At 38.3% G+C, this 24,115-nt stretch overlaps 1 protein-coding gene across 3 annotated transcripts in view; it reads right to left on the bottom strand.

Moving 5' to 3' along the window:
* Positions 1-24,115, bottom strand: part of LAMA3 (laminin subunit alpha 3) — a 114,870-nt gene that overhangs the window by 45,636 nt on the left and 45,119 nt on the right. For 2 of the 3 annotated variants that reach the window (XM_080581584.1, XM_080581585.1), the window contains exons 22-37: positions 23,038-23,176; positions 21,433-21,575; positions 19,800-19,900; positions 19,544-19,697; positions 17,977-18,137; positions 15,909-16,017; positions 13,630-13,727; positions 11,106-11,271; positions 10,578-10,704; positions 10,351-10,490; positions 9,880-9,995; positions 9,149-9,360; positions 7,300-7,504; positions 4,584-4,728; positions 3,684-3,824; positions 2,123-2,287 (exon numbers count right to left, since the gene is read on the bottom strand). In XM_080581584.1, the coding sequence (XP_080437710.1) occupies positions 2,123-2,287; positions 3,684-3,824; positions 4,584-4,728; positions 7,300-7,504; positions 9,149-9,360; positions 9,880-9,995; positions 10,351-10,490; positions 10,578-10,704; positions 11,106-11,271; positions 13,630-13,727; positions 15,909-16,017; positions 17,977-18,137; positions 19,544-19,697; positions 19,800-19,900; positions 21,433-21,575; positions 23,038-23,176 (2,322 nt within the window). Of the gene's footprint in view, positions 1-2,122; positions 2,288-3,683; positions 3,825-4,583; positions 4,729-7,299; positions 7,505-9,148; positions 9,361-9,879; positions 9,996-10,350; positions 10,491-10,577; positions 10,705-11,105; positions 11,272-13,629; positions 13,728-15,908; positions 16,018-17,976; positions 18,138-19,543; positions 19,698-19,799; positions 19,901-21,432; positions 21,576-22,714; positions 22,848-23,037; positions 23,177-24,115 lie in introns of all 3 variants that reach the window. The other variant, XM_080581586.1, reaches the window with a different exon arrangement.

Here is a 24,115-nt window from a genome sequence, read left to right as displayed (position 1 = left end):
TGATTCAGTTCAAAATATATAGAGACAAAATCATGCTCCAGGAACAGCCTAAGGAGTTCTTGTTCCAAGAAGAGCCTGCCAGAAACTGCTAGGTGAAACACAAACCTTGAAGAAGCTACCAAGTGCCTCTTGTGGCTTGATCTCTCAGTACCCATGCAGGACCCTCTGCAGTCTTTGGGGATAGAGAAGACTGAATTCAAGAAAGTCCTATTTCCATTACCAACTTCTCACGGAGCAATCTTCAACACTTCAAATTTCCCTTTCTCTCTTGAATTATGAGAGAAAATGATATCATAGTCAAGTCCACTATATAAATTTGAGAAAATTTTATGCCTGAAGTGTATATAGGCAATTTACTGACTTCCCTTTGGAAGTGTACTCTCCATAAAAAATTAAAGATAACATCTTCTAGGCACTTTGAGTTGGAATGATCAACATCAGAAGAAGCACTTATCAGAACTGAAAATACTTCACTAAATCATGATTTTGTCTAATAAATGCTACACCACTAGCTGTAAGTGAAATCTGACTGACCTGAGGGTCTACCGAGGTGAGAAGTTAATTGAAATAAGTCAATTAATTAATTAAAAAAAAAAAAAAAGGCCCAAAACTTCAGTTGAAAGAGCACATAGCAAACAGCTAAGCTGAAACCAAGTGTTTTGCCACAGACACATTACTTTGTTTTGCACCCTTTTCTGTTTGCCCTTATCGCTTGTGCTTGTTTTGGCACAGGAAGAACTGCTTTGTCAGGTTTCAGTGTTCTGCAGGTAAACATCAGCATTTGCTGTGTTTGTTTCTATGTATTCTAATGTATTACAAACAAAACACAGACATCTCTGTGGAGAGAAATTTGTGCCTCGGATCACAAGGCTGTAATTAAAGCTACTAACTTTTGCAACTGCATTTTCAAAATCATAATTTGGAACATTGGTTATATTTTGCCAACACAATCAAAACAATCCTGTATATTTTTCAAAAATATAAGAAAATTCAAGTTAGAGCTCATTTCCTGTTTAACACACATTTTAGGACTGTGCCATATGATGAGCTGTTATGGTAGTGCTTTTTTCTTAAATTTGTGGGGAAATGCAAAAATATTGGTATTATCAACTGCCCTCTGTATTCCATATGTACATTATTTATTTTCTAACATTAAAATTGCTCTACTAAACAGAATGTTGAAATACACGGGAAAAGAAAATGGGGGTTATGTGAACTGAATTTCTCATTCACTGTTAGTTTCTACACTGCTACACATTTTATATTTGATTTCCTTTTAACTTTGTAAACAAAGAGAGAGAAGAAAGGAAATATATTATGCCAAGTATTATGTTGCAATTGAACTAGTTAAAATGCTGAAGATAATGGAAAATAGCATTTACGCGCACCATATTGAACAATAAAATGAATGGCTGGTATATTTATGAGCTTGTAAAACTAGCATTGAGATAACATTTCTTTAGTGAGTTTTCCTACCGGAGTATAGCTAGTACCTACTAAAATGTACACTTACACACAGTGCATGGTAAAAGTAGGGTCAAACAAACTATTTCATTTACAGTGTTGTCATTTTAAATAAAATCAAATCATGACATGTCTGGTTTGACAGTGTGACATGCAATTTAAAAATCATAACACAGTTCTTAATAATTGTGTTTAAGAAGGCTATTGACTGCTTTACATTTTGTTATGGGAACAATAAGAAGTTCTTCTGGTTTAATGTTATAGTAGATAAAGTATGATTCATCATGAAATTACTTTGGAAAATTATTTTTAGACATTGCAGCAAGAAACTCTGTAACGTAAGCAAAAAAAACAACCTAACTAAATATGTCATTCAACTGAAAGATAGATCTCTGAACCATAGCTCTTGACCATGCTGTTCACATAAAGATCTCCCTGGCACCCAGAAAAAAAAGTATTAATTCTGTTTTACTGGTTATAACTTTAACCTTCTACTCAGAAGTCAAATGTTGTGATTCCTGGCTCATCAAGAAAGAGTAAGAAGACTCTAGTGAGGGGAGAGGGAAAAGTATCTAACAAAGAGTAGGAGACTCTTTATCAACAATGCTGGCAAAAACAAATACATTTTCTTAAAACAGTTGAGTTAGGCGTCATTTACCTTCTCTCCCAGGTAAGATGGTGGTGCTTTCCAGTACAAACTATGCACTGAAGTAGGCAATTCTTGAACATCAGCCACTACACTATTACTGACAGGATTGAAAGTGACTGGAATGTCAATATTTCCATCCATTGCCTCCAAGCGCCAGTTCCTCATGTCCACAAACTAATGAAATAAAGGAAATATTTGTTTCATCCTTTATTAAACTTCACCAACACTAAGTAATGGGGCAAAATAGTTTAGACTGTAATTCCCTAAACATGAATTCAACCCCTTTAAAGGCAGCCCAAAGTCTTTGTCAATGGATGTTGCAAGGATCTCAAAACAGAACTTAAGAGGGACAGATGTGCAAAAGCTACCTGGGATGCTAGCATTTGGTTTGTCAGCTATGAACTAAACTCTGTCTTCAGTCACATGAAGACATACCCCTTCTGGAGGTGCCTGGGAATTGTGTACATAAATCCAAGGACACAATCTGGAGCTGTATTTTTTACATCCATTCTAAAAATCAAACCAAAGACACTTACCTGAAAGACAGACCGGACACCTGTTAGTGGTAGGTTAGATGGGAGGGAGGGGACATGGCAGGATATTCTGGGGAGGCTGGCAATGTAGCCTAATATTCTGGCTCTTTAATAACGCACATTTTATGTTCTTGGCTCTTGTTTTGTTAAAGACCATACATCCTATTATTTATCATTATGCTGGGGAAAAGAAAGCATAACGCATATCTACCTGAACAGCTCTCACAACCACAGGACATAAAAGACAGATATGTTTTCAAGAAAAGTCTTTCCTAAAGACAAGTAAACTCTAAATGAAATCTTCCTAAAACCAACGGAAGTTTGCTACTGACTTGACTGAGGCCAGATTTTCACCCTTGCTTGTAAAAAATACAGTGCCACAATCTGGATTACATCCAGTCTATGTCTAATCCTAAACTAAGGTCAACATCCATCATTCTAGGATGCTACTTCTCCCTTCTCTTTCTCTTGCATTTTTTCAGACAGTTGTTGCTTTTATTTATTTATTTAAGTCTTCAACCATCTTAACTCATTTCTACCATTCATTTATGCTGCTGTCACTTTAAAAATCTATCTTGGCTTCTACCTTTTCTCACCCTTGATACTATGTCTCTTTTTTCACAGGGAGGGAAGGACAATTTTAACTTCTCTGTTGAACCTGCCACACACTTCTTAGGTTTCAAAACGTGCCTATGATACAGATGTGAAATGATATGTGTGCTTATCAAAGCATGATGAATGAGACCATTGATTTTAATGATGAACTGGTGTCTGAAGATAAAGATAGCTAGCTTAATTTCAGTCCAGCTAGCAATTTGTAAACAAATAGGTGAAAAGGGCCATTTCTGCTGAAGGGCACATTCAAACTACACCTAAGTTTTAATGATGCTGCACCAAAACTGCAATATTACTTGCAAAATATTTCCCATCCTTCACAACTAATAAAAGAATATTTAGAATTTTGGAAGAAAATTGGCATTTCCATAATGGAGTAAATGTAGGTTCATGACAGCAAAGAAGAAAACTAATGAAAACACCTTGGTTCTACGACGATTTGTGCTGTGACAGTTGCTGGTTGCCCCAAAACAAAAGCAAGTGGTGCATCCCTTGGGATTAGAAGGGTCCAGATAAAATGATCCTGGTCGGCAAACACTGCATTCTGCACCTTCTACATTCTCCTGTTAAAACACAGTTGAAAGAATTCTTAGAGCTTTCCTTTTGGTTTTGTGAGGCCCCCAAAACATTCTGCATATAAATAAATATTTAAATGTATGGAAACATGAATGAAAACATGTGATTGTCTGTGTTCACCATATTCTAAATGCAAATAAAATTGACTTCTTTGAGATTATCTTAGTTATGAGCTTCTTTCCAGTTTATTAAGTGAACCACTGAGTAATACATATTAGTCAGAGACAGCTGGTAACTTCCCTGCCAAAGCCCTCCTGCTGGCTTTTCGAAACCTACAATATAAAAGGTCACTTGTGAAAGTTCACATTTATCACATTTAATTATGCAGATCAGAACAAAAGAAGATTTCCTGGATATAATGATGTGGTGAAATGTCAACTGACATAATATGGCTAAAAAAAGCCTGGGACCTGGTTAACATCCAAAAACTGAGATGCAGATGCATAAAGCAGATCTGTGCAGGGTATAGACCGCTTCAGGGAATCGATGGACATCTACATTGTAGCACTGTCAGATACTGCAAAGACTAAGACTACCTGTAAAACAGATACTGAACTCATTAAAAGAAAAAAAAATAATTATCTGCTATCATGATAATCTGTGCACATATTGCAAGGTGTGGTGCACTTCCACAGCTACATTTAATTCTAAATGATAAAATCACTTTAATCATGCCATTAAATATGAAATGATCACTGATGCGTAAACAATGCTTATGAATGCAGAAATAATTTGATTTATCTGACCTTGCAGAGGCAAATTCCTGTATGGGGATCACAAACATCTGGTTCTGTTCCATCTCTGTTACAATTACATGGCACGCAGTTTGGGAAACCGTAAGTACCTGGAGCACACTGATCACACTGCCGTCCTTTTATTCCTGGTTTGCATCTTTATCAACAAACACACACATAAGAGAAAATCAGTGGGAGAGGCAGGAATGGAGAGAGGGAAGGAGGAAGGGAAGACTGAAACAAAGGGCCGGTAGCTTTTTGAAGCAATTGCATGGCTTTGAAACAGCTTTATGACTCCCAAGAAGAAAGAGCAGCAGGTTAGTACTGTTCTCAGGTTTGAATGGTGAGAAGTACTGCAATGTTTTATAGTGGTCACAGAAATTATTAGAAAGGGATTTGATTTTGTAAGATAAACGCTTATAATGGAATTGGACTTTTGCAACTAATCAGTCCTTGCAGCACAGAACTGCTCTCACTATACACCAAACGTGAAACATGGATGCTGTATACAGGTACGCGCAACTGGAAGAAGATTACAGCTGGAGGATGTGACTGGGCATTTCTCAGGGCACTCACTTGTTAACAAAAAGGTGAGGAATCCCAGGCATATGAATAATTATGGGGACTTCAACCTGCCACAAGCCTTGTGTTAGTTTACAACTGTTCAGAAGGAATAAAATCCACTCTGCTCACAGAGAGGGCTGAAACTTTTGGAATTATTTAGGTGAAATAGATGATGCAAAAAACAAACTATGAACAAAACTTGAGACAGCAGAAAACATCTTTCCATGGCAGCAGCTCCTTCCTCCTGCCTTTGGAACAACTTCTTCAGACTGATAAAACCCATGAAATTGTAGGTCTGACAATCTTTCTTGCTCCTGTCTATCCTAGCCTATTCTCACAATCTATCTTTACTAGCCCAAAGGTTTCAAGAGAGAAAGGACCCACTGATAAAGAACGTCGGCCACCATTACCATCCACATCTTTACAATTCAGTTGTAAACAACGTGATTTTAAAAATGCTCAGAGATTTGGTGGAATCTCCTTTTGCTCTCAGCACCAAATTTATATGTGTACTAATGCTACAGACTTAATGGATATAAACAGTTAAAGCGTGCAGACAAGGTGCGCTTCATGTAAAATATGAAAACAATTACTCAGTTCATCAAACAATGGGCGAGGTTTCTCAGAGTCTCTCTGAATGCATTACCCATACACAGAGATAACTGGAACTAACTGGGAACTTTGAACTTCATGTAATCCACACAAGGAAAAGTATTAATCATAATCTAGTAGATGGCTATATACTTTAGAATCAGTCCAAAAAACCGGCTAAAAGTCAAGTTTTGCTTCAGAACTCTTATACTTACAAGTTGACATTTCATTTACATTACCAATTGGGCTGTATGTGAAAAATATCACCATTATAATCAGGCAATGCAGCTTTTCACTGAAATGGGAAATCTTACTATTTTTGCAAACAGTATCCTCAATTTTATCCAAGCATAAAGATAGGGCTTAGCACATCTAAATTAACAAATTCTATTTGACGGAATTATTAATTTGATTTATTTTTTTTTGTACAGCTTTGGTTGCCTCGTGTAAGGTATGGCAAAAATGAAAGCAGAGACCAATCAAATTTAGAGTGCACCAAGACGTGCAGAATATGGTACACTTTAACCCTGAATCCTGACTTCTATCTATGAAAGCAGTTTCCTGTTTTGTCATTGGTATAGAATAATTATTCAGTTCATATGAAATGGACAGACTTAAGATATTATTTTAAATTCAGGAAAAAGAGTTTTCTCTGAAAATGAGTATTCTCTGTCATATTTACAGGACTAATGGCAGAACAGCAAAGACCATATTTCTCTTTGTTTGGACACTACAAAAACATAGCCAATCCAATCAAAATGAATTAACCTTGGCCTTATGCAACGTGTTGGCTCTTGCATATTTGTACTTTCTATTTAAGGACTCAGCTCTCCAAGGAAATAATAGGAATGTTCTACTACACTAATATTGACAGTATCAGAATTTAAGATAATTCCCTACAATTACAGCTGTATGCTGTACATATTTTAGAAAATATAAATAGGAGAATACATAAAAGAATCAATTTTCAGCTCAGCATGCTGAGATACATTAGAACAATCATATGTCGTATAGAGGGCATAATAGGGCCCTGTCTGTCACTCCAACTGAACAGCAGTTTCCATACACACAGCACCTACGATCAGTTTCTCAAAACTCATTGCAAATATTCAAGCTTTACTGTACTTCAAAAATATTACTGGACTTAAACCCACACATTAGATTGTGGAAGGTCAACTGCAAAGTTTTAACAATTTGGGAGATAACATACACAATTACAAATGATGCACGTGCCGGAAGTCAGAAGTTCTGGACCAAGGTCCACTGCTATCTGGGCATTGGATAAGCTATATGAGATGAACAGAGATTTGGTGACTTACTGAGAGTAACACGGCATGTCACTGGCAAACAATGCATGCTTGGGAATCCCAAAGCCCACCATTCGTTACTGCACAAACCAAATTTTCACTAAACATTGCATGTATTCCTGTAACAACTGAGTTCTATCACCAAGCACTGCTTAAATCTTTGCTCATTATCATAAAAGTTCTCCACATCCTCCAAATACCTGAAAAAAAAAATAGTGAAGCAAACCACTCAAGCAACATTATTAATGCACGTAATCCAAACTTACTTGCATTGCCCATTGTTCTTTTCACAGTCCGGGCTTGCTGCATTAATAACTCCTCTTTCTGAACAGTTGCAGCTCTCGCAGCCAGCAAGAGGGTGATAGCTGAAGTAATGTTTCTCACACACTTCGCATTTTGGTTTCACAGTTCGAGGAGGGCAAATGCATTTACCAGTTATGTCATCACAAAGACGCTGCCCACAGCTGCATGCTAGGTCAAAAAAAATATTCTACAAATTAATCATGTCCCAGCTTACAATGATCAACTCTAATTGAATTTGTATATAAAACAAACAAACACAACATGTATTCTTTTCTCTCTTTCATTAGTTTTAAACCCAGGTGGCTTGTTTAGCTCCAACTATCAAATTGATTTGAGATTAAGACTGATCGAGGTCATGGAAACCAATGATGTAACTGTAGTTTCAGAGAGTATCTCGAGACCCTGGTTCTTTTCCACAGATTGGTTGCTTAAATTCACCACAGGAATTATTAACACTTCCCAAACCTGCCAAGTATTACACAATTAATAGCTTTGGTTTCAAGGGCACCACTTTTACAAAGAAACATTAATAAACAGAGTATTACTTCGGCATTACGCTGGAAGCTATGCTATGCTAAATCTAAGACTGTAGAGGGGTTAGGTGGCAAAGCTTTGGTAGCGGGGAGCGCTTCAGGGATGGCTTCTGTGAGAAGAATCCAGAAGCTGCCACATGTTAGATAAGGGCCTGTTTCAGCCAGCTCCAAAGAGACCCGCCACTGGCCAGAGACAAGCCAGTGAGCGATGTTGTTTGTGCCTCTGTGAGAGCAGATAGAAGAAAGGGGGAAAAAAAATAAAACTGCTGGTTAAGAGCAGCTGGGAGAGATGAGTGAGAACCAGCCCTGCAGCCCCCAAGGTCAGTGCAGCAGGAGGGCAGGAGGTGCTCCAGGCACACAGCAGCAGTTCCCCTGCGGCCTGTGGAGAGGCCCCTGGTGGAGCAGGCTGTCCCCCTGCAGCCCATGGGTCCCACACGGAGCAGATCTCCACGCTGCAGCCCGTGGAGGAGCCCCCGGTGGAGCAGGTGGATGTGGCCTGGAGGAGGCTGCGGCCCATGGAGAGCCCCCGCAGGAGCAGGCCCCGGGCCGGAGCTGCAGCCCGTGGAGAGGAGCCCACGCAGGAGCAGGGGGTCTGGGGGGAGCTGCCGCCCGTGGGGGACCCGTGCTGGAGCAGTTTGCTCCTGGGGGATGGACCCCGTGGTACGGAGCCATGTGGGAGCAGTTCTTGAAGAGCTGCTGCCTGTGGGCAGCCCCCGCAGGCTCAGTTCGGGAAGGACGGCATCCCGTGGGAGGGACCCCGCGTGGAGCAGGGGCAGAGAGGGATCATGAGGGAGCGGCAGAGATGAAACATCAGGGACTGACTGCAGTCCCCATTCGTGTTCCCCTGTACTGCTTGGGGGTAGGAGGTGGAAGAGGGTGGCTGGGAGGAAGGTGTTTTTAGTTTCTTTTCTTTATTTCTCACTGCTCTAGATTGTTAGTAATAGGCAATAAATTTCTCTAATCTCCCTACGCTGAGTCTGTTTTGCCCGTCACGATAATCGTTGAGTGATCTCCCTGTCCTTATCTCAACTCTTGAGCCCTTTCCATCGTATTTTCTCCCCCTTTCCTTTTGAGGAGGGGGACTGAGAGAGTGGTTGAATCTCAGCTGCCCACCTGAGTAAAACCACCACACTAAGCTAAATCTAAGACGGCTCAACCAGCCTGTTACAGGGTCAAGCCCTATAAAGAAAAGTGGGGCCGCAGTGCCTGCGCAGTGTAATCTGAGAATTAAATAACTAAGGTCAGGTCAGGCACTGAATACATCAGAGCATGTACTTACGCTTGCAGAATGGAAATCCATAGTAGCCAGTTTGGCATCTGCTGCACTGACGACCAATGACATTAGGTCTGCACATACACTGCCCTCCCAGGGGGCTGCAAGTGGGGCTCATGGCACCTTCGCTATGGCAATTACATGGCACTGCTCCGTTGTTGTAGAAAGCCACTAGTGACCTCGCAGAATCCTTACAGAAGGCTGACGATCTTTCTGGGCTATTTACGTTGAAATATAAATCATGTTAGTAATGCCACTTGAAAACTGCTGTGAGAATGCTTTGCAGCGGTTCAGTGAATTGGGGTCCTGTCTTTCAAACAATTCTTTGAAATATGGAAGGCATCAGTACACATGCAAGGATACGCATAAAGTAATTACATTAGTAGTAAGTGGCTCATGTAGGTAAGATTTATTTTTTTTCAAAGAGGTGCTCATATTAGTCTTATCAGTTCAGACATGCCAAGCAAAATTCAAAATACCAAAGATGGAAATACCAAAGACAGAAAGATGACACAGATTTTCCTCTTTCGTACTGTGAGCAATAACGCTCTACCCTTACATTTCATTTACAATAGAAAGTCATGCAAAAATGACTCATGGAAAATTAACAAGCCAGCATAAGCCATGAAAAGCATTTTAATGTAGCAGAGCGATGGGGATTTTATACGTTTCTTTAATATGGAGTGAAAATAATATTAAATCCTAGCTTGCTCAGTTTTTCAGAAAGTGATGCTTACTCAATATGAAAACTGTTTCCTCCACATTGGCTGATAAAATCAAATGACTTGTCCACAGTCTTTTTGTCAAGAATTTTGTAACTGTAGTTGTCTGCTGGAACAACTAAGACATTTTCCTTAAAACAACAAAAAAGCTAGATTGTACATTTCAGAGAAAAACAAAAGAAACAAGCTAAGGCATTTATATATTTAAACGTTACTTCATTATGAATTTTCGATTTTCTCAAAAATGCTAACACTTTAAGCAAAAGGGTAGGAAAATATACTTCATTATCTATCTCCCAGAGCTTACAATACAAGCAGCATACAATAAAAATACTGTATAATATCTTAAGATTTAAAGTAAAAACAAAACTAGTGTACAAGATCCTAAAATTTTGAAAATTTGAAAATCGATAATTTAAAATCATCTCTAAATGGCTGGTGAAGCTGAGAAGAACATTTCCAGGTATGTTTATGCAATAAACTTACCAAAACCAGCATTCTTCCATCAGGTATCATCACTGTAACAGAGACTTCAGGTTCAGAAATGTCAAGCTCAATTTGTTTTTCTGCAATCACCTGATCCCGACAGCCAGAAGTATGAGGGCAGAATGAAGCATTGATGGAACCTAGAAGAAAAAGCATAATGCCAAATAATGACCTCTGTGCCAAAAAGCTGAGAGGAGAAAGAAGTTAAATCAAATTTGAAAGCTTACCTGACCACACACGTCCCGCATTCACATGCACCTGCACAGGGAACGTTGGATGTGCTGGCTGATAAAAATGTAGCACAAATACATATCTGCCCAATTGGGGCACTCTGCCACTCATGGTAATCTGGTTCTGCAGAAGCAAGAACAGCTCTGATAGTATATACGTTTTGTGAAATATTCATCATTTCATGAACTGTGCTCTGTATTGCTTAGTTGCAACAGAAGAGAGGGGGCTTAGCATTTCTCAGAAAGTTAACAATATCTTCAAAGAATATGTCATTACCTCTGCATGCTCCTATCTGTTCACATGCCAAGCATATGTAATGCACTTCTGCAGTGAGACTACTACAGGTTTAGAAAGAAGCTGGCATTTTTGTTTCTCTTTTTGTATATTATCTTTGTGGCTTAGTCAATCTGCAATGTTTTGATCATATACATTAGTTCTGATTTTCTTAGAATGCTTGACCTATTTACCTTTACTAAGAGCATAATTTGTGACTTAGGAAACAGTATTTTCAAAATGTGAACTACCTGTGGTGATGTCAAGATGACTCCGTTAACTGAGTCAGAAGGTAAAGGGGCACTCAATGGATCATGGAGTATATTTCTCTGTACTTCAGAAATTTTCCCATCCCTGAATGCATCCAAAACCAAAGCCGCTGGTGGAGTTTCATACACTGATGGAATGCATGTTACGCTAAAAACAAGAGTTATATTAATTACTCTTGTGGTCAGGAGCATTCCTTAAGCATCATGAAAGAAAAAAACGGTCAAGTCCCAAAAGTTAACATATTAGAATGTAATACAATTAATAACACAATAGTAACCACTGTTACTCTTTGGAATTTTATGGAAATGATCAATAAGTGAAAACAAGAGGTATAGATCTAACTCACAGAGGGGAAAACGTACATGACTGCTTTTATTCACTCAAAATTTCCATAACCTGAACAGTTTCAATAAAAAGAGTTTGCTAAGGAAACCAAAGGTGTTAAAAATACAGTTAAATAAATGTTAGTGAATTCAGTTAGTTACATTCACCAGAATCTGTACCGATATTGAAATTTCAGTTCTACAAATATTTATGTAGGTGTGTCCCTTAAACATGCAAGTTTTCCCATTGAAGCCAGTGGGACTACTTAAGTACTTAAAAGTTAAGCATACACTCAAATATTTGTAGAATTGAAGCCAAAATAAATAACAGTGCTCCCTGAAAACATCCCATTTCATCCACTGTTGTTTTTAACTATTTCTTCCTTGATATATTTAATTCTGAAGAACTTGATTGAGAGAAGTAGTTTCCAAGACTGCAGGAGAAAATGTTATCTGGGGGTTTTACGCTAGTATTTATTCACTTCTTGTAAGTATTCAGCAGACAATGATTAATCTTTGCTCAAGACAGGCCCAGAACTGGAATGGCAAATACATTTCAGGGCCAGGACTGAGAAGTATTTGCCAGGCTTGTGTGGGAAACCACGTGCAGCATCCACTTATAATACTATTAAACTGAGCCAAGACTCTGAATCTTTCAACTTGGTGAACACTAAACACTTTCAGGAAAGCAAAAATGCTGCCAGATAACGGTCTTAATAACAGAACGTAAATATACAGTAAACTATGCAAGTACAGCAAGCGATTTAATAAATTAATAAATAAATAAATAAAACAAAACCCAACAAAGTAAAAGGTACATATAGCTACATTAGCTTGATTTTATACCATGCTTTTCACCCAGCCTCCTTTCCCCATTTTACTCAGAGTACAAATACCCAGGAATGCAAAATGCCTTTCATGAGAGGGCAAGTATCTTCAGTGTTAGAAAGCTGCTCTCAGTTGTAAGATTCTGAACAGGAGGAGAATTAAGTTGCAATTCAATGCTATACATGTTTGCAAGTCAAGTGCAGTCACATGCTTTTATCCAATTTAATATCCAGATTTTTCTGCTTTCTACTTCAGTTCAACCACTGTATTAGCAACTACCATCTGGAAAACTATTAGACCTAGTTGCCAACTCTTTCTGCCTCTGAAGCATTGCAAATGACATTTTCTTTTACTTTGAGGCTCCCTTCATTGTCAGATCAGTTGGGGAAAAAAAAAAAAACACAACATAGGACTAGAATCACAGGGACATCCAGGGAAGTGCAACAGGAATTGAAAATGTTTCCTAATTCAGAAACTGGAATGATATTTCCTCTCTGGCACAAAGAACGAAACACGTGGAGAGAAGAATTCCAACAGGATGGAGCAAGTGCTCTGCAGAACCTGGAACTGACTAATAGGGAAGAGAACATTTAGGTTCAAATGCTCTCAGTAACAAGGGGACATTGACCTGTGTCGACCCAACTGCATATGAGTACTCTAACTACTGGTACTACACAAGTATAAAGGAGGCGGGGAAGGATCACCTAGTGTTGCTGTGAGTAATGAATGCTGAGGGCACACTTAGCATCACCTATCATACAGGATCCACAATGAGGTGGGGAAGGGAATTCTTGTTTGTGAAGAAGGGGTTTACACGTTGGGTAGTTTGGGGCTGCCACATTTTGCTGGTGGACCTGTGAATTTGGGATACCTGAAAGGAAATTCATTACCTTACCAATTAGAAATTAAAGCCATTTTGAACCAGGTGAAGCAGTAACATGCAGAATGAAAATCCAAACAGAACAGTGTGTATTTCAGGCCTGATAATCCATGGCTTGCCACAGAAACAGCAATGTTTTTCCAGCTTGGACACCTATTATACTGGAAAGCACGTGAAATACTTGTGTATTCTAATGCATTAGCACTCGGTAGTTCAGATGGGAAAGGCTAGTATTACCAACATCCCACACAAAGTCTGTCTAGATTAACACTAACACTTCAGCTTTTAATTATTAGTACAATTATTTTTATTTTTTTATTATTTTTATTTTTACAAATGCTACCTTGTAAAAGTGGTCAACAAACCACCTTTGAGTCACCAAGCAAAGGTTCATTGAAAAGCATTAAAATTCACTTTAGTCTCTCTCTGAGGGTCTTTTTCAGAAAATATAAAGGATAACAACAAGCAAGTTACCTTCCATCATGGGTACTCCTGTAAACAGCTATGCAATGTACTTTAGGATTCACATATTCTGGAGAAAATTCTTCAGCTGATATAATACAAACCTTGTGCTGAAAAATAAGCACAAGGTACATTTAGCAATTAATACTGAAAATAAATAATAGGGCCAAGCCTGAAAGGGGAACAATGTAGCCTAATGTTAGCATAGGGAGACCTAAGTCCCAACCCATGTACTGTCATGGACTTTGCAAGCAGTTTTGGATCCTTACTTACCTGCACCTGAATGCCTCAGTATTTAAAAGTATTTTTCTGTCCTTCCCAGGGGAACATTGGCTATTGGGAAGTTAAATAAATTAAAATGTAAGTATATGTATAGTAATGGGAATCACAGAAGACCAGCTTGCAGGGTCGAAAGCTAGCCAAGGGTGAACAAGATTATACAGAACAAGGGTCAGAGGAAAAAGCCCTCGGTGTTGTTAAGGCTTTCAGACCCTGGGGGAATTCCTAGTCCTTCTGAAATGCAGACAGTAATATTTGCTCACACAAAGTCCTTAGAAATGAGTTTTGGTGACTATGAGATTTCTCCCAATGGATTCAGAATTCAGTTTAAAAAAATTTGAGAGTTCATATGTTTTTGGTTTGGGTTTTTTTTTTTTTTTTTTTTTTTGACATAAGGCAAGGCTTGTAGGTAGACACAACAGTTAGTGCCAATAAAAAGATATCACCTGCACTTCCAAGATACGTAAGTTACAGGTAAGTTTGCAGGTTACTAAATGTGTGCGTAAACTACTTGAAAAGGAAATAAAAAAGCACTTGATAATGATAACTAGCACTACATATTAGTATAAATAGCAATTGCATAGGGAGAATACATTAATGTGCAAAGCAATTCATTTTAGAAGCAGTCATAAAGGAGCTCAACTTGTGTTTTAGCATAAGTGAGCAGGGGATATAAACCCTTTATAAGCTAGAAGGCAGAGTGCCAGAAATCCCTTTTCCTGTGCAGCAAGCATTGTGCTTCTCCTGCCTGTAATGACCCATAGGACTCCAGCCTATTGCAGCAGAACAAGGGTAGACTCTGAAGATCTGAACTGTACTTCCAGAGCAGCTGAAAGGTTACCATGGAACATCATTTGGATTTAGACGGCTCATTTGCATCTGTCTGAGATGAAGTCCTTAGAGCCGCTCTTGAAAGATAACCTCAACAATCCCATTCCCCCTTTACTATTTAGACCTGATTTCTGAACTTCAGCACTGAGGGTGGTTCCCCCTTGCCTCTCTGTTCTGTACAATAGGGGGTCTTTAACTCCAAAGCTGCTGGGACACTGACTCCATAGATAGTGTCCATACAACAGAAGTTCTTCTTTTCCTCATTCTCATCTTTTGGTAAGTGCAGCATCTACGTTTAACGCAGGGAAATATTTTTTTGTGTCTCAATCTTGAAGCAAGTCATTTAGAAAAAGGAAACTGTAATTTGGAAGACAAAATATTATCATGAAACTTCCATATGTGGAGATACAGCCTAATAATATCAATATCCTTTGGGTATGGATCTCGTTAAGCACAGCAACTGCTACAGGGAGCTACCACAGAATTTAAATGGTATTTGTTCACACTGAACACTGCCTCAGGAAATGAAGAAAGTATGCATCAGCTGCTAATCCTAACAGTGCCATGGAACTACTCTGTGTTCATAGTTTGGTTTTAACTTTAGATTTAAACCAACTGTGTAACTGGCCTCATGTTTCTAAAATGGTAAACACTGAAACAACTTAGAAAAAAAAAATCAGTATCTAGAAAAATGTATTACTAGTGTGGGCCAAAAGATGGCAGTGAAGGTTTTTTATTCAAAAGTCTTTATTTAAAAGTTCTATCTTTTCTAAAATGAATACATTTATTATCTGAAATTTTGTAAGAGACACAGGAAATGCCTGTGTTTTGAAGATATTAAGAAAAAAAAAGGGAAAGGCAAAAAATACAGCAATTAAGAAAAAAGCTACCAGCATATTTTTCAATTAAAGTTTACATGTAGAAAAGAGAGAGGAACTGAAATAAAGCATTAGAGAGTTGGAAATACCCTTGCCAAGATCAAAGATAATAAAGATACACAGGAATTTACCTTTCTTGTTTGACTCAGTATTCATTGACTATCTACAAACCAACATCTTCAAGCATCTAATATACACCCTTTCACACATCACCACACAGCATGTGAACATAAGGAGAAAAGTACATCTCTTTACCTATTTGAGGAATAAATATTACAAATGGAAAAGAAAATAGAAACTTACCAGAAGAAAATTAATTGATGATGCCTTAAGATGTATCTTTGTATCTGCTAGAAGATCATAGGCTGCAATACGATTTCTGTCATCCACAACAACACTGCGACAAAGGAAACTGAGACAGAAAGCAGGGTTAAAAATTAGCCTCCCGGCATTGCCATGTTGTTTGTGCTATTGTGTAGCTCAGCTGAGGCCTAGTTAGCCTCACCACAGGTACCTAGTCATTCTGCTGGATCATAAGTAATAACTATGTTTGGCCACTGATGAATGCAGTATCCTCACCGCAGAGACAAAGGAAGCACCACATACAAAATGTGGCTTGCCCTTTGTAGGTCGCCTACACAGAGTCCAAACCTCCTGACCTTAGTTTAGTTCTCCAGTTGAGCTACTGCTAGCGGTACACTGAGATGTAGGTCTGTGCCTCTTATCAATTACCTTTGATCGGCTGCGCATCTTTAGTTAAGATAAACATATACTAGGAGGAAGAATCTTACTAAAGGCTTGGGACTCTGCCTTGCCCAGGGAGCATGATCTCTACAGCCTTCCAAAAGTAGAAACATTTCCCTTTTGCTAAAAGAGGAAGTCACGTACAGATTAGACGGGACTTTGAGCAACCTGATGTAGTGAGAGATGTCCCTGCCCATGACAGGGGAGTTAAATCTAGATGATCTTTAGAGGTCCCTTTTGACCCAAACCATTCTATGGTTCTATGATAAAAGATGCTAATTTCTTTTCTTTCTTCTGCTCAGCAAAGCCAGCCAGCATGCTGTGGGTGAGAAGGTGTAATCACCATAAAACTCTGTTTTTCTTCTAGGAATCAGAGAATGTGAAAGTTTCACTGTTGTTCAGAGCACAGCTCAGAAATAAGCACATCTCAGGGCTAAGGACACTTAAGAAAAATATAGCTCTCTCATTTGATTTTCACTAAAAACTGGGCAACTAAGTATGTCTCTGAATCTGGGATCCATTCTCTTCCAATGTTTTATTGGGAATAATCAATCTGATAGAGCTGTAAGTAGACCTGGCATACTTTATTCATGATTCTATGACAAACTTCATTATGCAGTTTTGATTGTTTTCTTTTTTTCACAGACATGTATCTTCCTGCTCAGAAAAGATAACACAGCAACTTACTTGCAATGGCACCATTAGTTTCATCCAGAATGGCAGCAGAAAGGATTTACTGCATTGCTACATTAAAGTAGCAAAGGCTTTCTTTGTCTTTTCACAAGCAAGCTTTTAACATATCATACATGCAAACAAGTTCAGAACTAGTCCATAAAATGTGTTTAAAAAAAAAAAAAAAAGAGTTTTAAGAGCAGTGACCTGGCAAAGTCATATAGTTCTGCTCTGTATCACAAACATGCTGATGAAAATCCTGAATATCCCTAAGTCTACAACCTGTCAAACACTTGGCTCACAGGAAAAAAATGATGCATGTCAGTAACCCCCTAACACTCCTAGGGGCACAAACATCTGCGGGATCACAATCCTAATTTGAGTCATACTCTGAATTGCTCAAGTGTTAAAGACAATCTCACTTACGACAGACAAAATCTCTGGAACATCTGCAGTAACCTCAGTAGTCAACAAGGATAAAGAAACATAGGTCTTCAGGCCTACTCAAAATTTCAGAGAAACACATACCTTTGCTTCAGCAAATCTTGTTAGAGGGGTGGAAACACTCTTGCAAAACTGGCTGCTACTTTTTTTTTTCTTTTTATAGTCAAAACCCTCAGACATGCTTTTAACTAAACAAGCATAAACAGTGCAAACATCTGCAGCCAACAGAGCTGCTGGATGCTCTGCTACTGGACTCTATAATTAATAGTTTATAAGGATTTACAAGTGTATATAAAAACCCCTTTGTACAGAAAAAGTTCACTAAAGCAGTAGCAGTATTTAATGTGCTGACTGCACAGACTTAAAAATCTGTACAATACCCAAAGAATTATGTATCTGCTTTTAAATCACCCTAAAATTTGAACAACATAACAGCAGTAAAATGGATTCCAATATATAAAAAGTATAATTATATTCTAAATGGTTATTTAACCATTTCAGAAATTCTTACCTGTATTTGCAACTGTATATTCTCACTCTGCCTTCTGTGACAGGTCCAGGGCTATTTATTTTTACCTCAGCAGTGTATAACTGGTCATCTTCACTGGCATATTCAAAAACTAGAACATAGCGACCGACTTGAGGAACATTTATGGTCATCTGTAAATTGACCTAGGTCAAGCATCATTTAAAAAAAAATAAATTAGATTTTTCTTGCAGGAAGCTCCCTTTTCCTGCCCTGCAAGCTAACCGGTCTTCATTAGTCTAGGGCCAAGCCTGCGCTGTCTCAACAAAAAACAATCCAGCAGAATGGAAGCAGTGCTTATAGATAATCACTTTGTCCACTAGTAAGAGTCAACCAGATTCAGGAAACAGCTGCCATTATAACAGCTCTAGAAAGATAACAGCAGATCTGCAAGATAAGGCTAGGAAATGAGGCTTATTATTTCTATTCTTGGCAGTATAAACTATCAGTGAGGAAAATCTGATGTTCCTAAAAAACCCTCATCTCTAAGCTATCTTTAAAAAACAAATCAAAATTGACTCTTAATTCTCCACTGAATAAACATTTCCATGAACAGAATTCCTACTACTGCAGCGCTTTATACTGATTCCCTACAAAGAATGAGAGCATTATCTCCAGGAAATAGCCATTGCCACTTTCTGAAACATCAGATTTTTCTTTTAGTTTACCTGTGCAAGTTGATTAAAGTAATATTTTACAGAAGATACTTTGAAGTAGTTGCTTGAAGAGTGCTGTGGTTACAGCAGTTTTTGTTACTGTGGGCTATATAATTATTTTCAAATGTAAGCTGTTTTTCTCAAGGTGTCCTTAAGGCTGTGAACTTTTCAACAAGCATATAATTCTGTCAACAGCCATCCTGACTTCACTGCAATAAGTCATAACAGTAAAGCTTTGCACATGCATCAGTGATGAAGCACCAGGGCCTATGACATTTAAGTATCATTGTTGCAGTTGGCATTTTTTTCAAAGGAACTGTCAGAACACAGTAGCAGAGGACACAATCACTTTACATTTAATTATCATGTACTTGATACAATAGCTTTTTTTTTTTTTTTAAAAAATGCTTCTAGTATAGTTTTTGGTTTCATGAAACATGTTTCTCTTTCAATGGACCCACAGCAGCATCATATTTGCATCTGCTTGTTCTTTACTGAAGTAAATATTTTATGTAAGTATAGCTATTTAAGAAACAAACAAAAAAAAGATGAATTTGGAGTTATATACACACACCATTACTGCTGACAAACCATTTTGACATTGCTGCTGCAATTAAGCAGTATGCTGAACTAGACAGTATGCCTAAAACACAGGGATTTTTATTTTATTAAATACTTTTGTCAGAGTGAAACGTCCACTCTAGTCACAGTATAGGTCTGCCAATACTGATCTGTTTATACAGATCAGTATAAAATATAGAACTTAGCACAGAGCCCGTTTCAGGGATGAGTTACAGATCTGCAAATCCCAAGCCATGAATATGCCACTGTTTTAGTCCAGTAGGTTTGTAGTTAATAGTGCAGATGCGACTGCGATTAGCATGCAGGAATCTCACCTCTCTTCCACTGATATGGGACATCACTGGTTGATCAGGAGTTGGCCGTCGAACAGGTATTCTTCTGTATTCTCCCCCACGTCTGTAATACGCTGCCTCTGAACCGAGGACACAGGAAAATCTGCCCAATGGCAAATGCTGATAGAGCAAGCAGCTTACACAAACAAAAACACAGAATTATTATTGCTTTCAATTGCAGCAGTATAATAACAACATAATCCAAGGCAATGGTTTATTCCGTAGCATATATACTGACTTCTCTGTTGAAACACGTCCAAGATAGGTGCAAGGCTCCGTAACTTGTATCTGCAAGATGGATGCTTCATAATAATCACTAGGTAACAGCACCATATAATCCTAGGAACAAATATAACAAATGCAAGACCATGCAGAAAATTACAAAAGGAACCTCTCCAGAAGTTCACAATGTAGCAATGCACAAAACCAATCACACAAATAATTTTTATGGAGGATATCTCCAATACACATGTAGATTTTTTGTTGCTATATGGGCCAATAACATCCTTATGTGTCATGGTAAATCTGTTTATATCTTCACGGAGATAGTTTGAAGGCAGCTGCCCTGTAAGCAGGGAAACTCTGCAGCCACTATCCCATCATGTGTTGTACAAGATGATGCTCATAAAGGAGGTTCCCCACTATATCTATGCCTTGCAGGACTTGTCAAGTCCAGAGCCTCTGAATCTAAAAGCACAGGCCCCTCTTACTTAAGCTTTAAAGCTAAGAAACACAGATCTTCTAGCCCAAAGTTGTTCTTGCTTTATAAGCCAAATGGTACGCTCAGTAGAGTGGAAGAAAGAATCAGTTTGTATAAACTTGAGTTGCACAAGCACTGCTCAGTAATACACAGCTGGCTCTGCACAGTTTTCACCCATGTACGCTATTCACCTGCGGACAACTCAACTGTGTTTGACTCTGCAAGGGAGATTCATGTATCCCAGGTGACTTCATAAAAATATTCCTCATAATCTATTAAGCTGTGCTTCAAGAAGCTGGTATATTTTTACTCTGCCTTTTCAACTTAAAAGATTGGAGTTTATTTATAAAAACTTTCTTTTATGAATACATACTGGGCTAAGATCATTAACAAATTCCTTTTCAAAGGTATTAAAGAAAAAAAAAGACAGGCACAATAGTACTGTCACTTTCAGCAAGAAATATGCTGCAAGCTCTTTAGTAACATTCTACGTGGCGTTCCATAAATTTAACAGAGCCCCAGGGTTGATGACTAAAGATATCGGCTACTTGTTAACCATATACAATATACATATGAATTTCAGTATAGTATCTTTGTGATCATGCATCTTTAAGGTTTTCCATAAATGCTCACCTCAAAGACTGTCTTTTTATAGCAACTTCTCAGAACTGCTGTCACAGAAAATTTTTCAGTAAGTGGAAGGAGAGTAAAGATGGGAAGATAAAAACATTTAGAAAGTGACCTGCTAATTATAAAGCCCACCTTATATTTTTCTGAAGAATCTTTGCCAGAAAACTAAGGGCTTGATCATCTGTAGCTGAACCAAGCTTTAGATATGTTATGTGATATGCAAGAATTACTTATTTCTATGAACTTTTATGATCAACCAATTGTGCTGTATATTAATATTACTTCAACATTTGAAAGTACAGATTCTGGATAGACTGAAAGTCTGTAAGCACATGAAAACTTAGAGCAGATGAAAGTCAGAGAAGGAAAAAAAATGAAATTAGAGGCTGAACTGTATATTTTCATAATGATATTCTGCCACTGTACTATTTTCACTAATGCTGAATTTCAGTTGCTTCCAGGGTTGTTCCTGACAAACAACTCCAGAGCAATATTATCATGACAGCCTTCAAGCACTTGTTTTCTTCAATTGTTTTCTTACCAAGAGGACTTCCTCTGCCATTATACTGACAATCCACATTCCTGGAACCAGTGAGAAAGATTCTGTGGAGCTTTTTCCTGGGATTGTGACAAAAGCTGGCTCCTTGCTGGGTGGGAAGACAAATTCTTTGCTCTGAGCAGCCCCTGCCAGAAAAAAAAAATAAGGGACTGTGTAAAATGTCTCTACTTGGTTGGTACTCTGGACTTACAATTTAATCCATTAAACTTGGTGTAATAGGAGCTGACAATGCTCCTCTGACAATATGTATTGTAAGTAAGCTACAGAGCTGTGTAATTATTGTCATCTTGTTTTTTATGAGTCTTTAGCAAATTGATTCAGAAGTGCAGACTTTTTCCCTTGTAATGGCCAGTTTTGTAATATTCTGAAATGTTCACTTCCCTTCCCTCTTCCATTATTTTCCATTCAACACATCTCTCCACTGACTCAAGACATCTTCGGTTGACCCAAGGCCTGTTCTCATGCAACTTTCAGCTGTATATTTCAAATACCAGAGGTTCTCTGTAGCATCTAAAATGTTATGAATCACAAAGGTTTCCTCTTGAAAGCCCATGGACAAAGACAAAAGCTTGTGCTCCAGGCTGGTTTCCTGTCTCCCAAGCAATGTAAGCCAGTCCTGACTATAAACTGCTGCCCCTCTGCTGGGCAGTACCTGTCATGTCTTTAGTTGTGTCTTCTCCAAATTATTGGAAGGATCTATGACTAAATACCATTGATTCCCAACTGTGTGATACTATTACACATCGTAAGAGATAACTCTGAACATATCCTTTGAATGGCAGAGACATAACAAGGATATAGAGTACTTATCTTTTACCAGGGACCAAGTCATGTTGTTGAGGACTGTCATCAGAGCTAATTTGGTGGATTGGGTTCATCATTAAATAAATATTATTCATGGAAAAAAGGCAGAAGTCACCTTTAAACTGAAATATTAAAGGTAACTGAATCAAGATAAATGCTGTTATCCCTTCTTTGAAAACTTCATAAAACACACAGTTCAAAGCTTTCAAGTACAGAATTGGAAGTCCTGAATTTGGCAAACATTTAAAAAACAAATGTTGATTATTACTGTTAGCAGAAGTTTCATGCAAACATAGCCACATCATTTACAGGAAAATATATCAGGAAAAACACAAAAGCATTGACACTGTTAAAAGCAATGCATTTTAAGCGTCATTACAAATCTGAGTTAGTTGCTTCTTGAAAAGGCTTCTCTAATCTAACATTCATCTAATCTGTTGTGCCGTTGAGTTGTACCTACCTGCTTCAGGCCGAGATTGACAAGCAGATATGCAGCCAGGTAACGATTCACCTCCAGGGTTAATGTATCTCAGGATAATGCGAAATAAGTAGTGGTTTGATTTTTCCACATTCAAAGTTATCCTCACTTCATTCTGAAAAATTGAAGTTAATAAACAAAAACAGCCATAAAGTGCTGAATAGAGGAACAGTTAGAAGCCATGCAAGCACCAGACTAAATGCCTACAAGAAAAATGCACATGCAGACAAGTATACACTAGAATGGCAATGCTGTGTATGACAGATGAAGACAGGTAAGCCTAATGAGAAAATTAATTCACTTACAAGTATAGTTAGTGTCAAAATGTTTTCCCTCAGCAACTGAGATCTTCCCTTTAGAGCTTTTTGAACCCAGGGTGACATAGCGGAGGACTAGGTGGAAGAGCTTAGGGGAAGCCACAGTGACAGGTACAACCACCTCTGGCTGGGAAAAATAAACAGAAAGGGAAAAAGGAGGAAAGGAAAGTATATTATTTGTTACTAGCACCCAGAGAAAGAAAAACCATTTGGCAAAAGACATACTCCATAACAGAAAAGAAAGGCTCCAGCAGCTTACAAGAGAATATGGAACAAAACCTCCTGTAAAATAAAACACTTGTTGAATAATAACTTACCCTGAAAGACACAGAATCCTAACTAATATGCATGTTGATATTGCACTTTGAAACATGGACAGTATTTTACTGGTATTCTTCCTGCCTGTGCAGGGAAACATAAGGTATCAAGGGCCAGAATCACTGATCCTAGTCTGAGAAAACACACAATGCTCCAAAGCACACAGACATCTCAGACTGGCACTGTAACTTCTGCTCCTCTACCAGATCCCTCACTGCCTTAGAGGTATGATACCATGATTCTTTTGCCCTGGGGCTGAACTGACATCCCTGAAACCACACAGTTCACATCAACCCTGGGCTGGCAGTAAGCCCACAGGAGAATGAATTCACACAGCCCCCATTTAGTTGCAGAGCAACAGAATCAGCAGAGACTTGTTCAAAGGTTGGTGGATTAGGAAAAAAATAGGCTTTGTGCAGTCTCAAGGGTTTGGCTTCTTCCCTTCCATCCTAAATCATAAAGCTCCCATCACAAACCAAATCCCACCAGTTCACCCATCATAATCCACTCACTGTCCCATTCCAAGATGCTTCGGGTACAGTAAGTTCCCTACCACTATGGTCCATTCTGTATCCCCAAAAGCACACAAGTTTTCTAAATTGCAAACCTGTCAGAATGGGGCACAAAGCCATATTTTCTCTTACTGCTAAAAGCTAAAATAAATGATAGAGTGCCAGCTCTCATATGCTACTTAGCATATTATTAAATTCTGCCATCATCCCAGAAACCTCCACTTTCTAAATAGAAA

This window comes from Anser brachyrhynchus, assembly GCF_964034855.1.
Source record: "Anser brachyrhynchus genome assembly, chromosome: 2".
NCBI lineage: Eukaryota > Metazoa > Chordata > Aves > Anseriformes > Anatidae > Anser > Anser brachyrhynchus.
The sequence above is the reverse complement of the archived record's forward strand: the minus strand, read 5'-3'. Positions and strand labels throughout refer to the sequence as shown.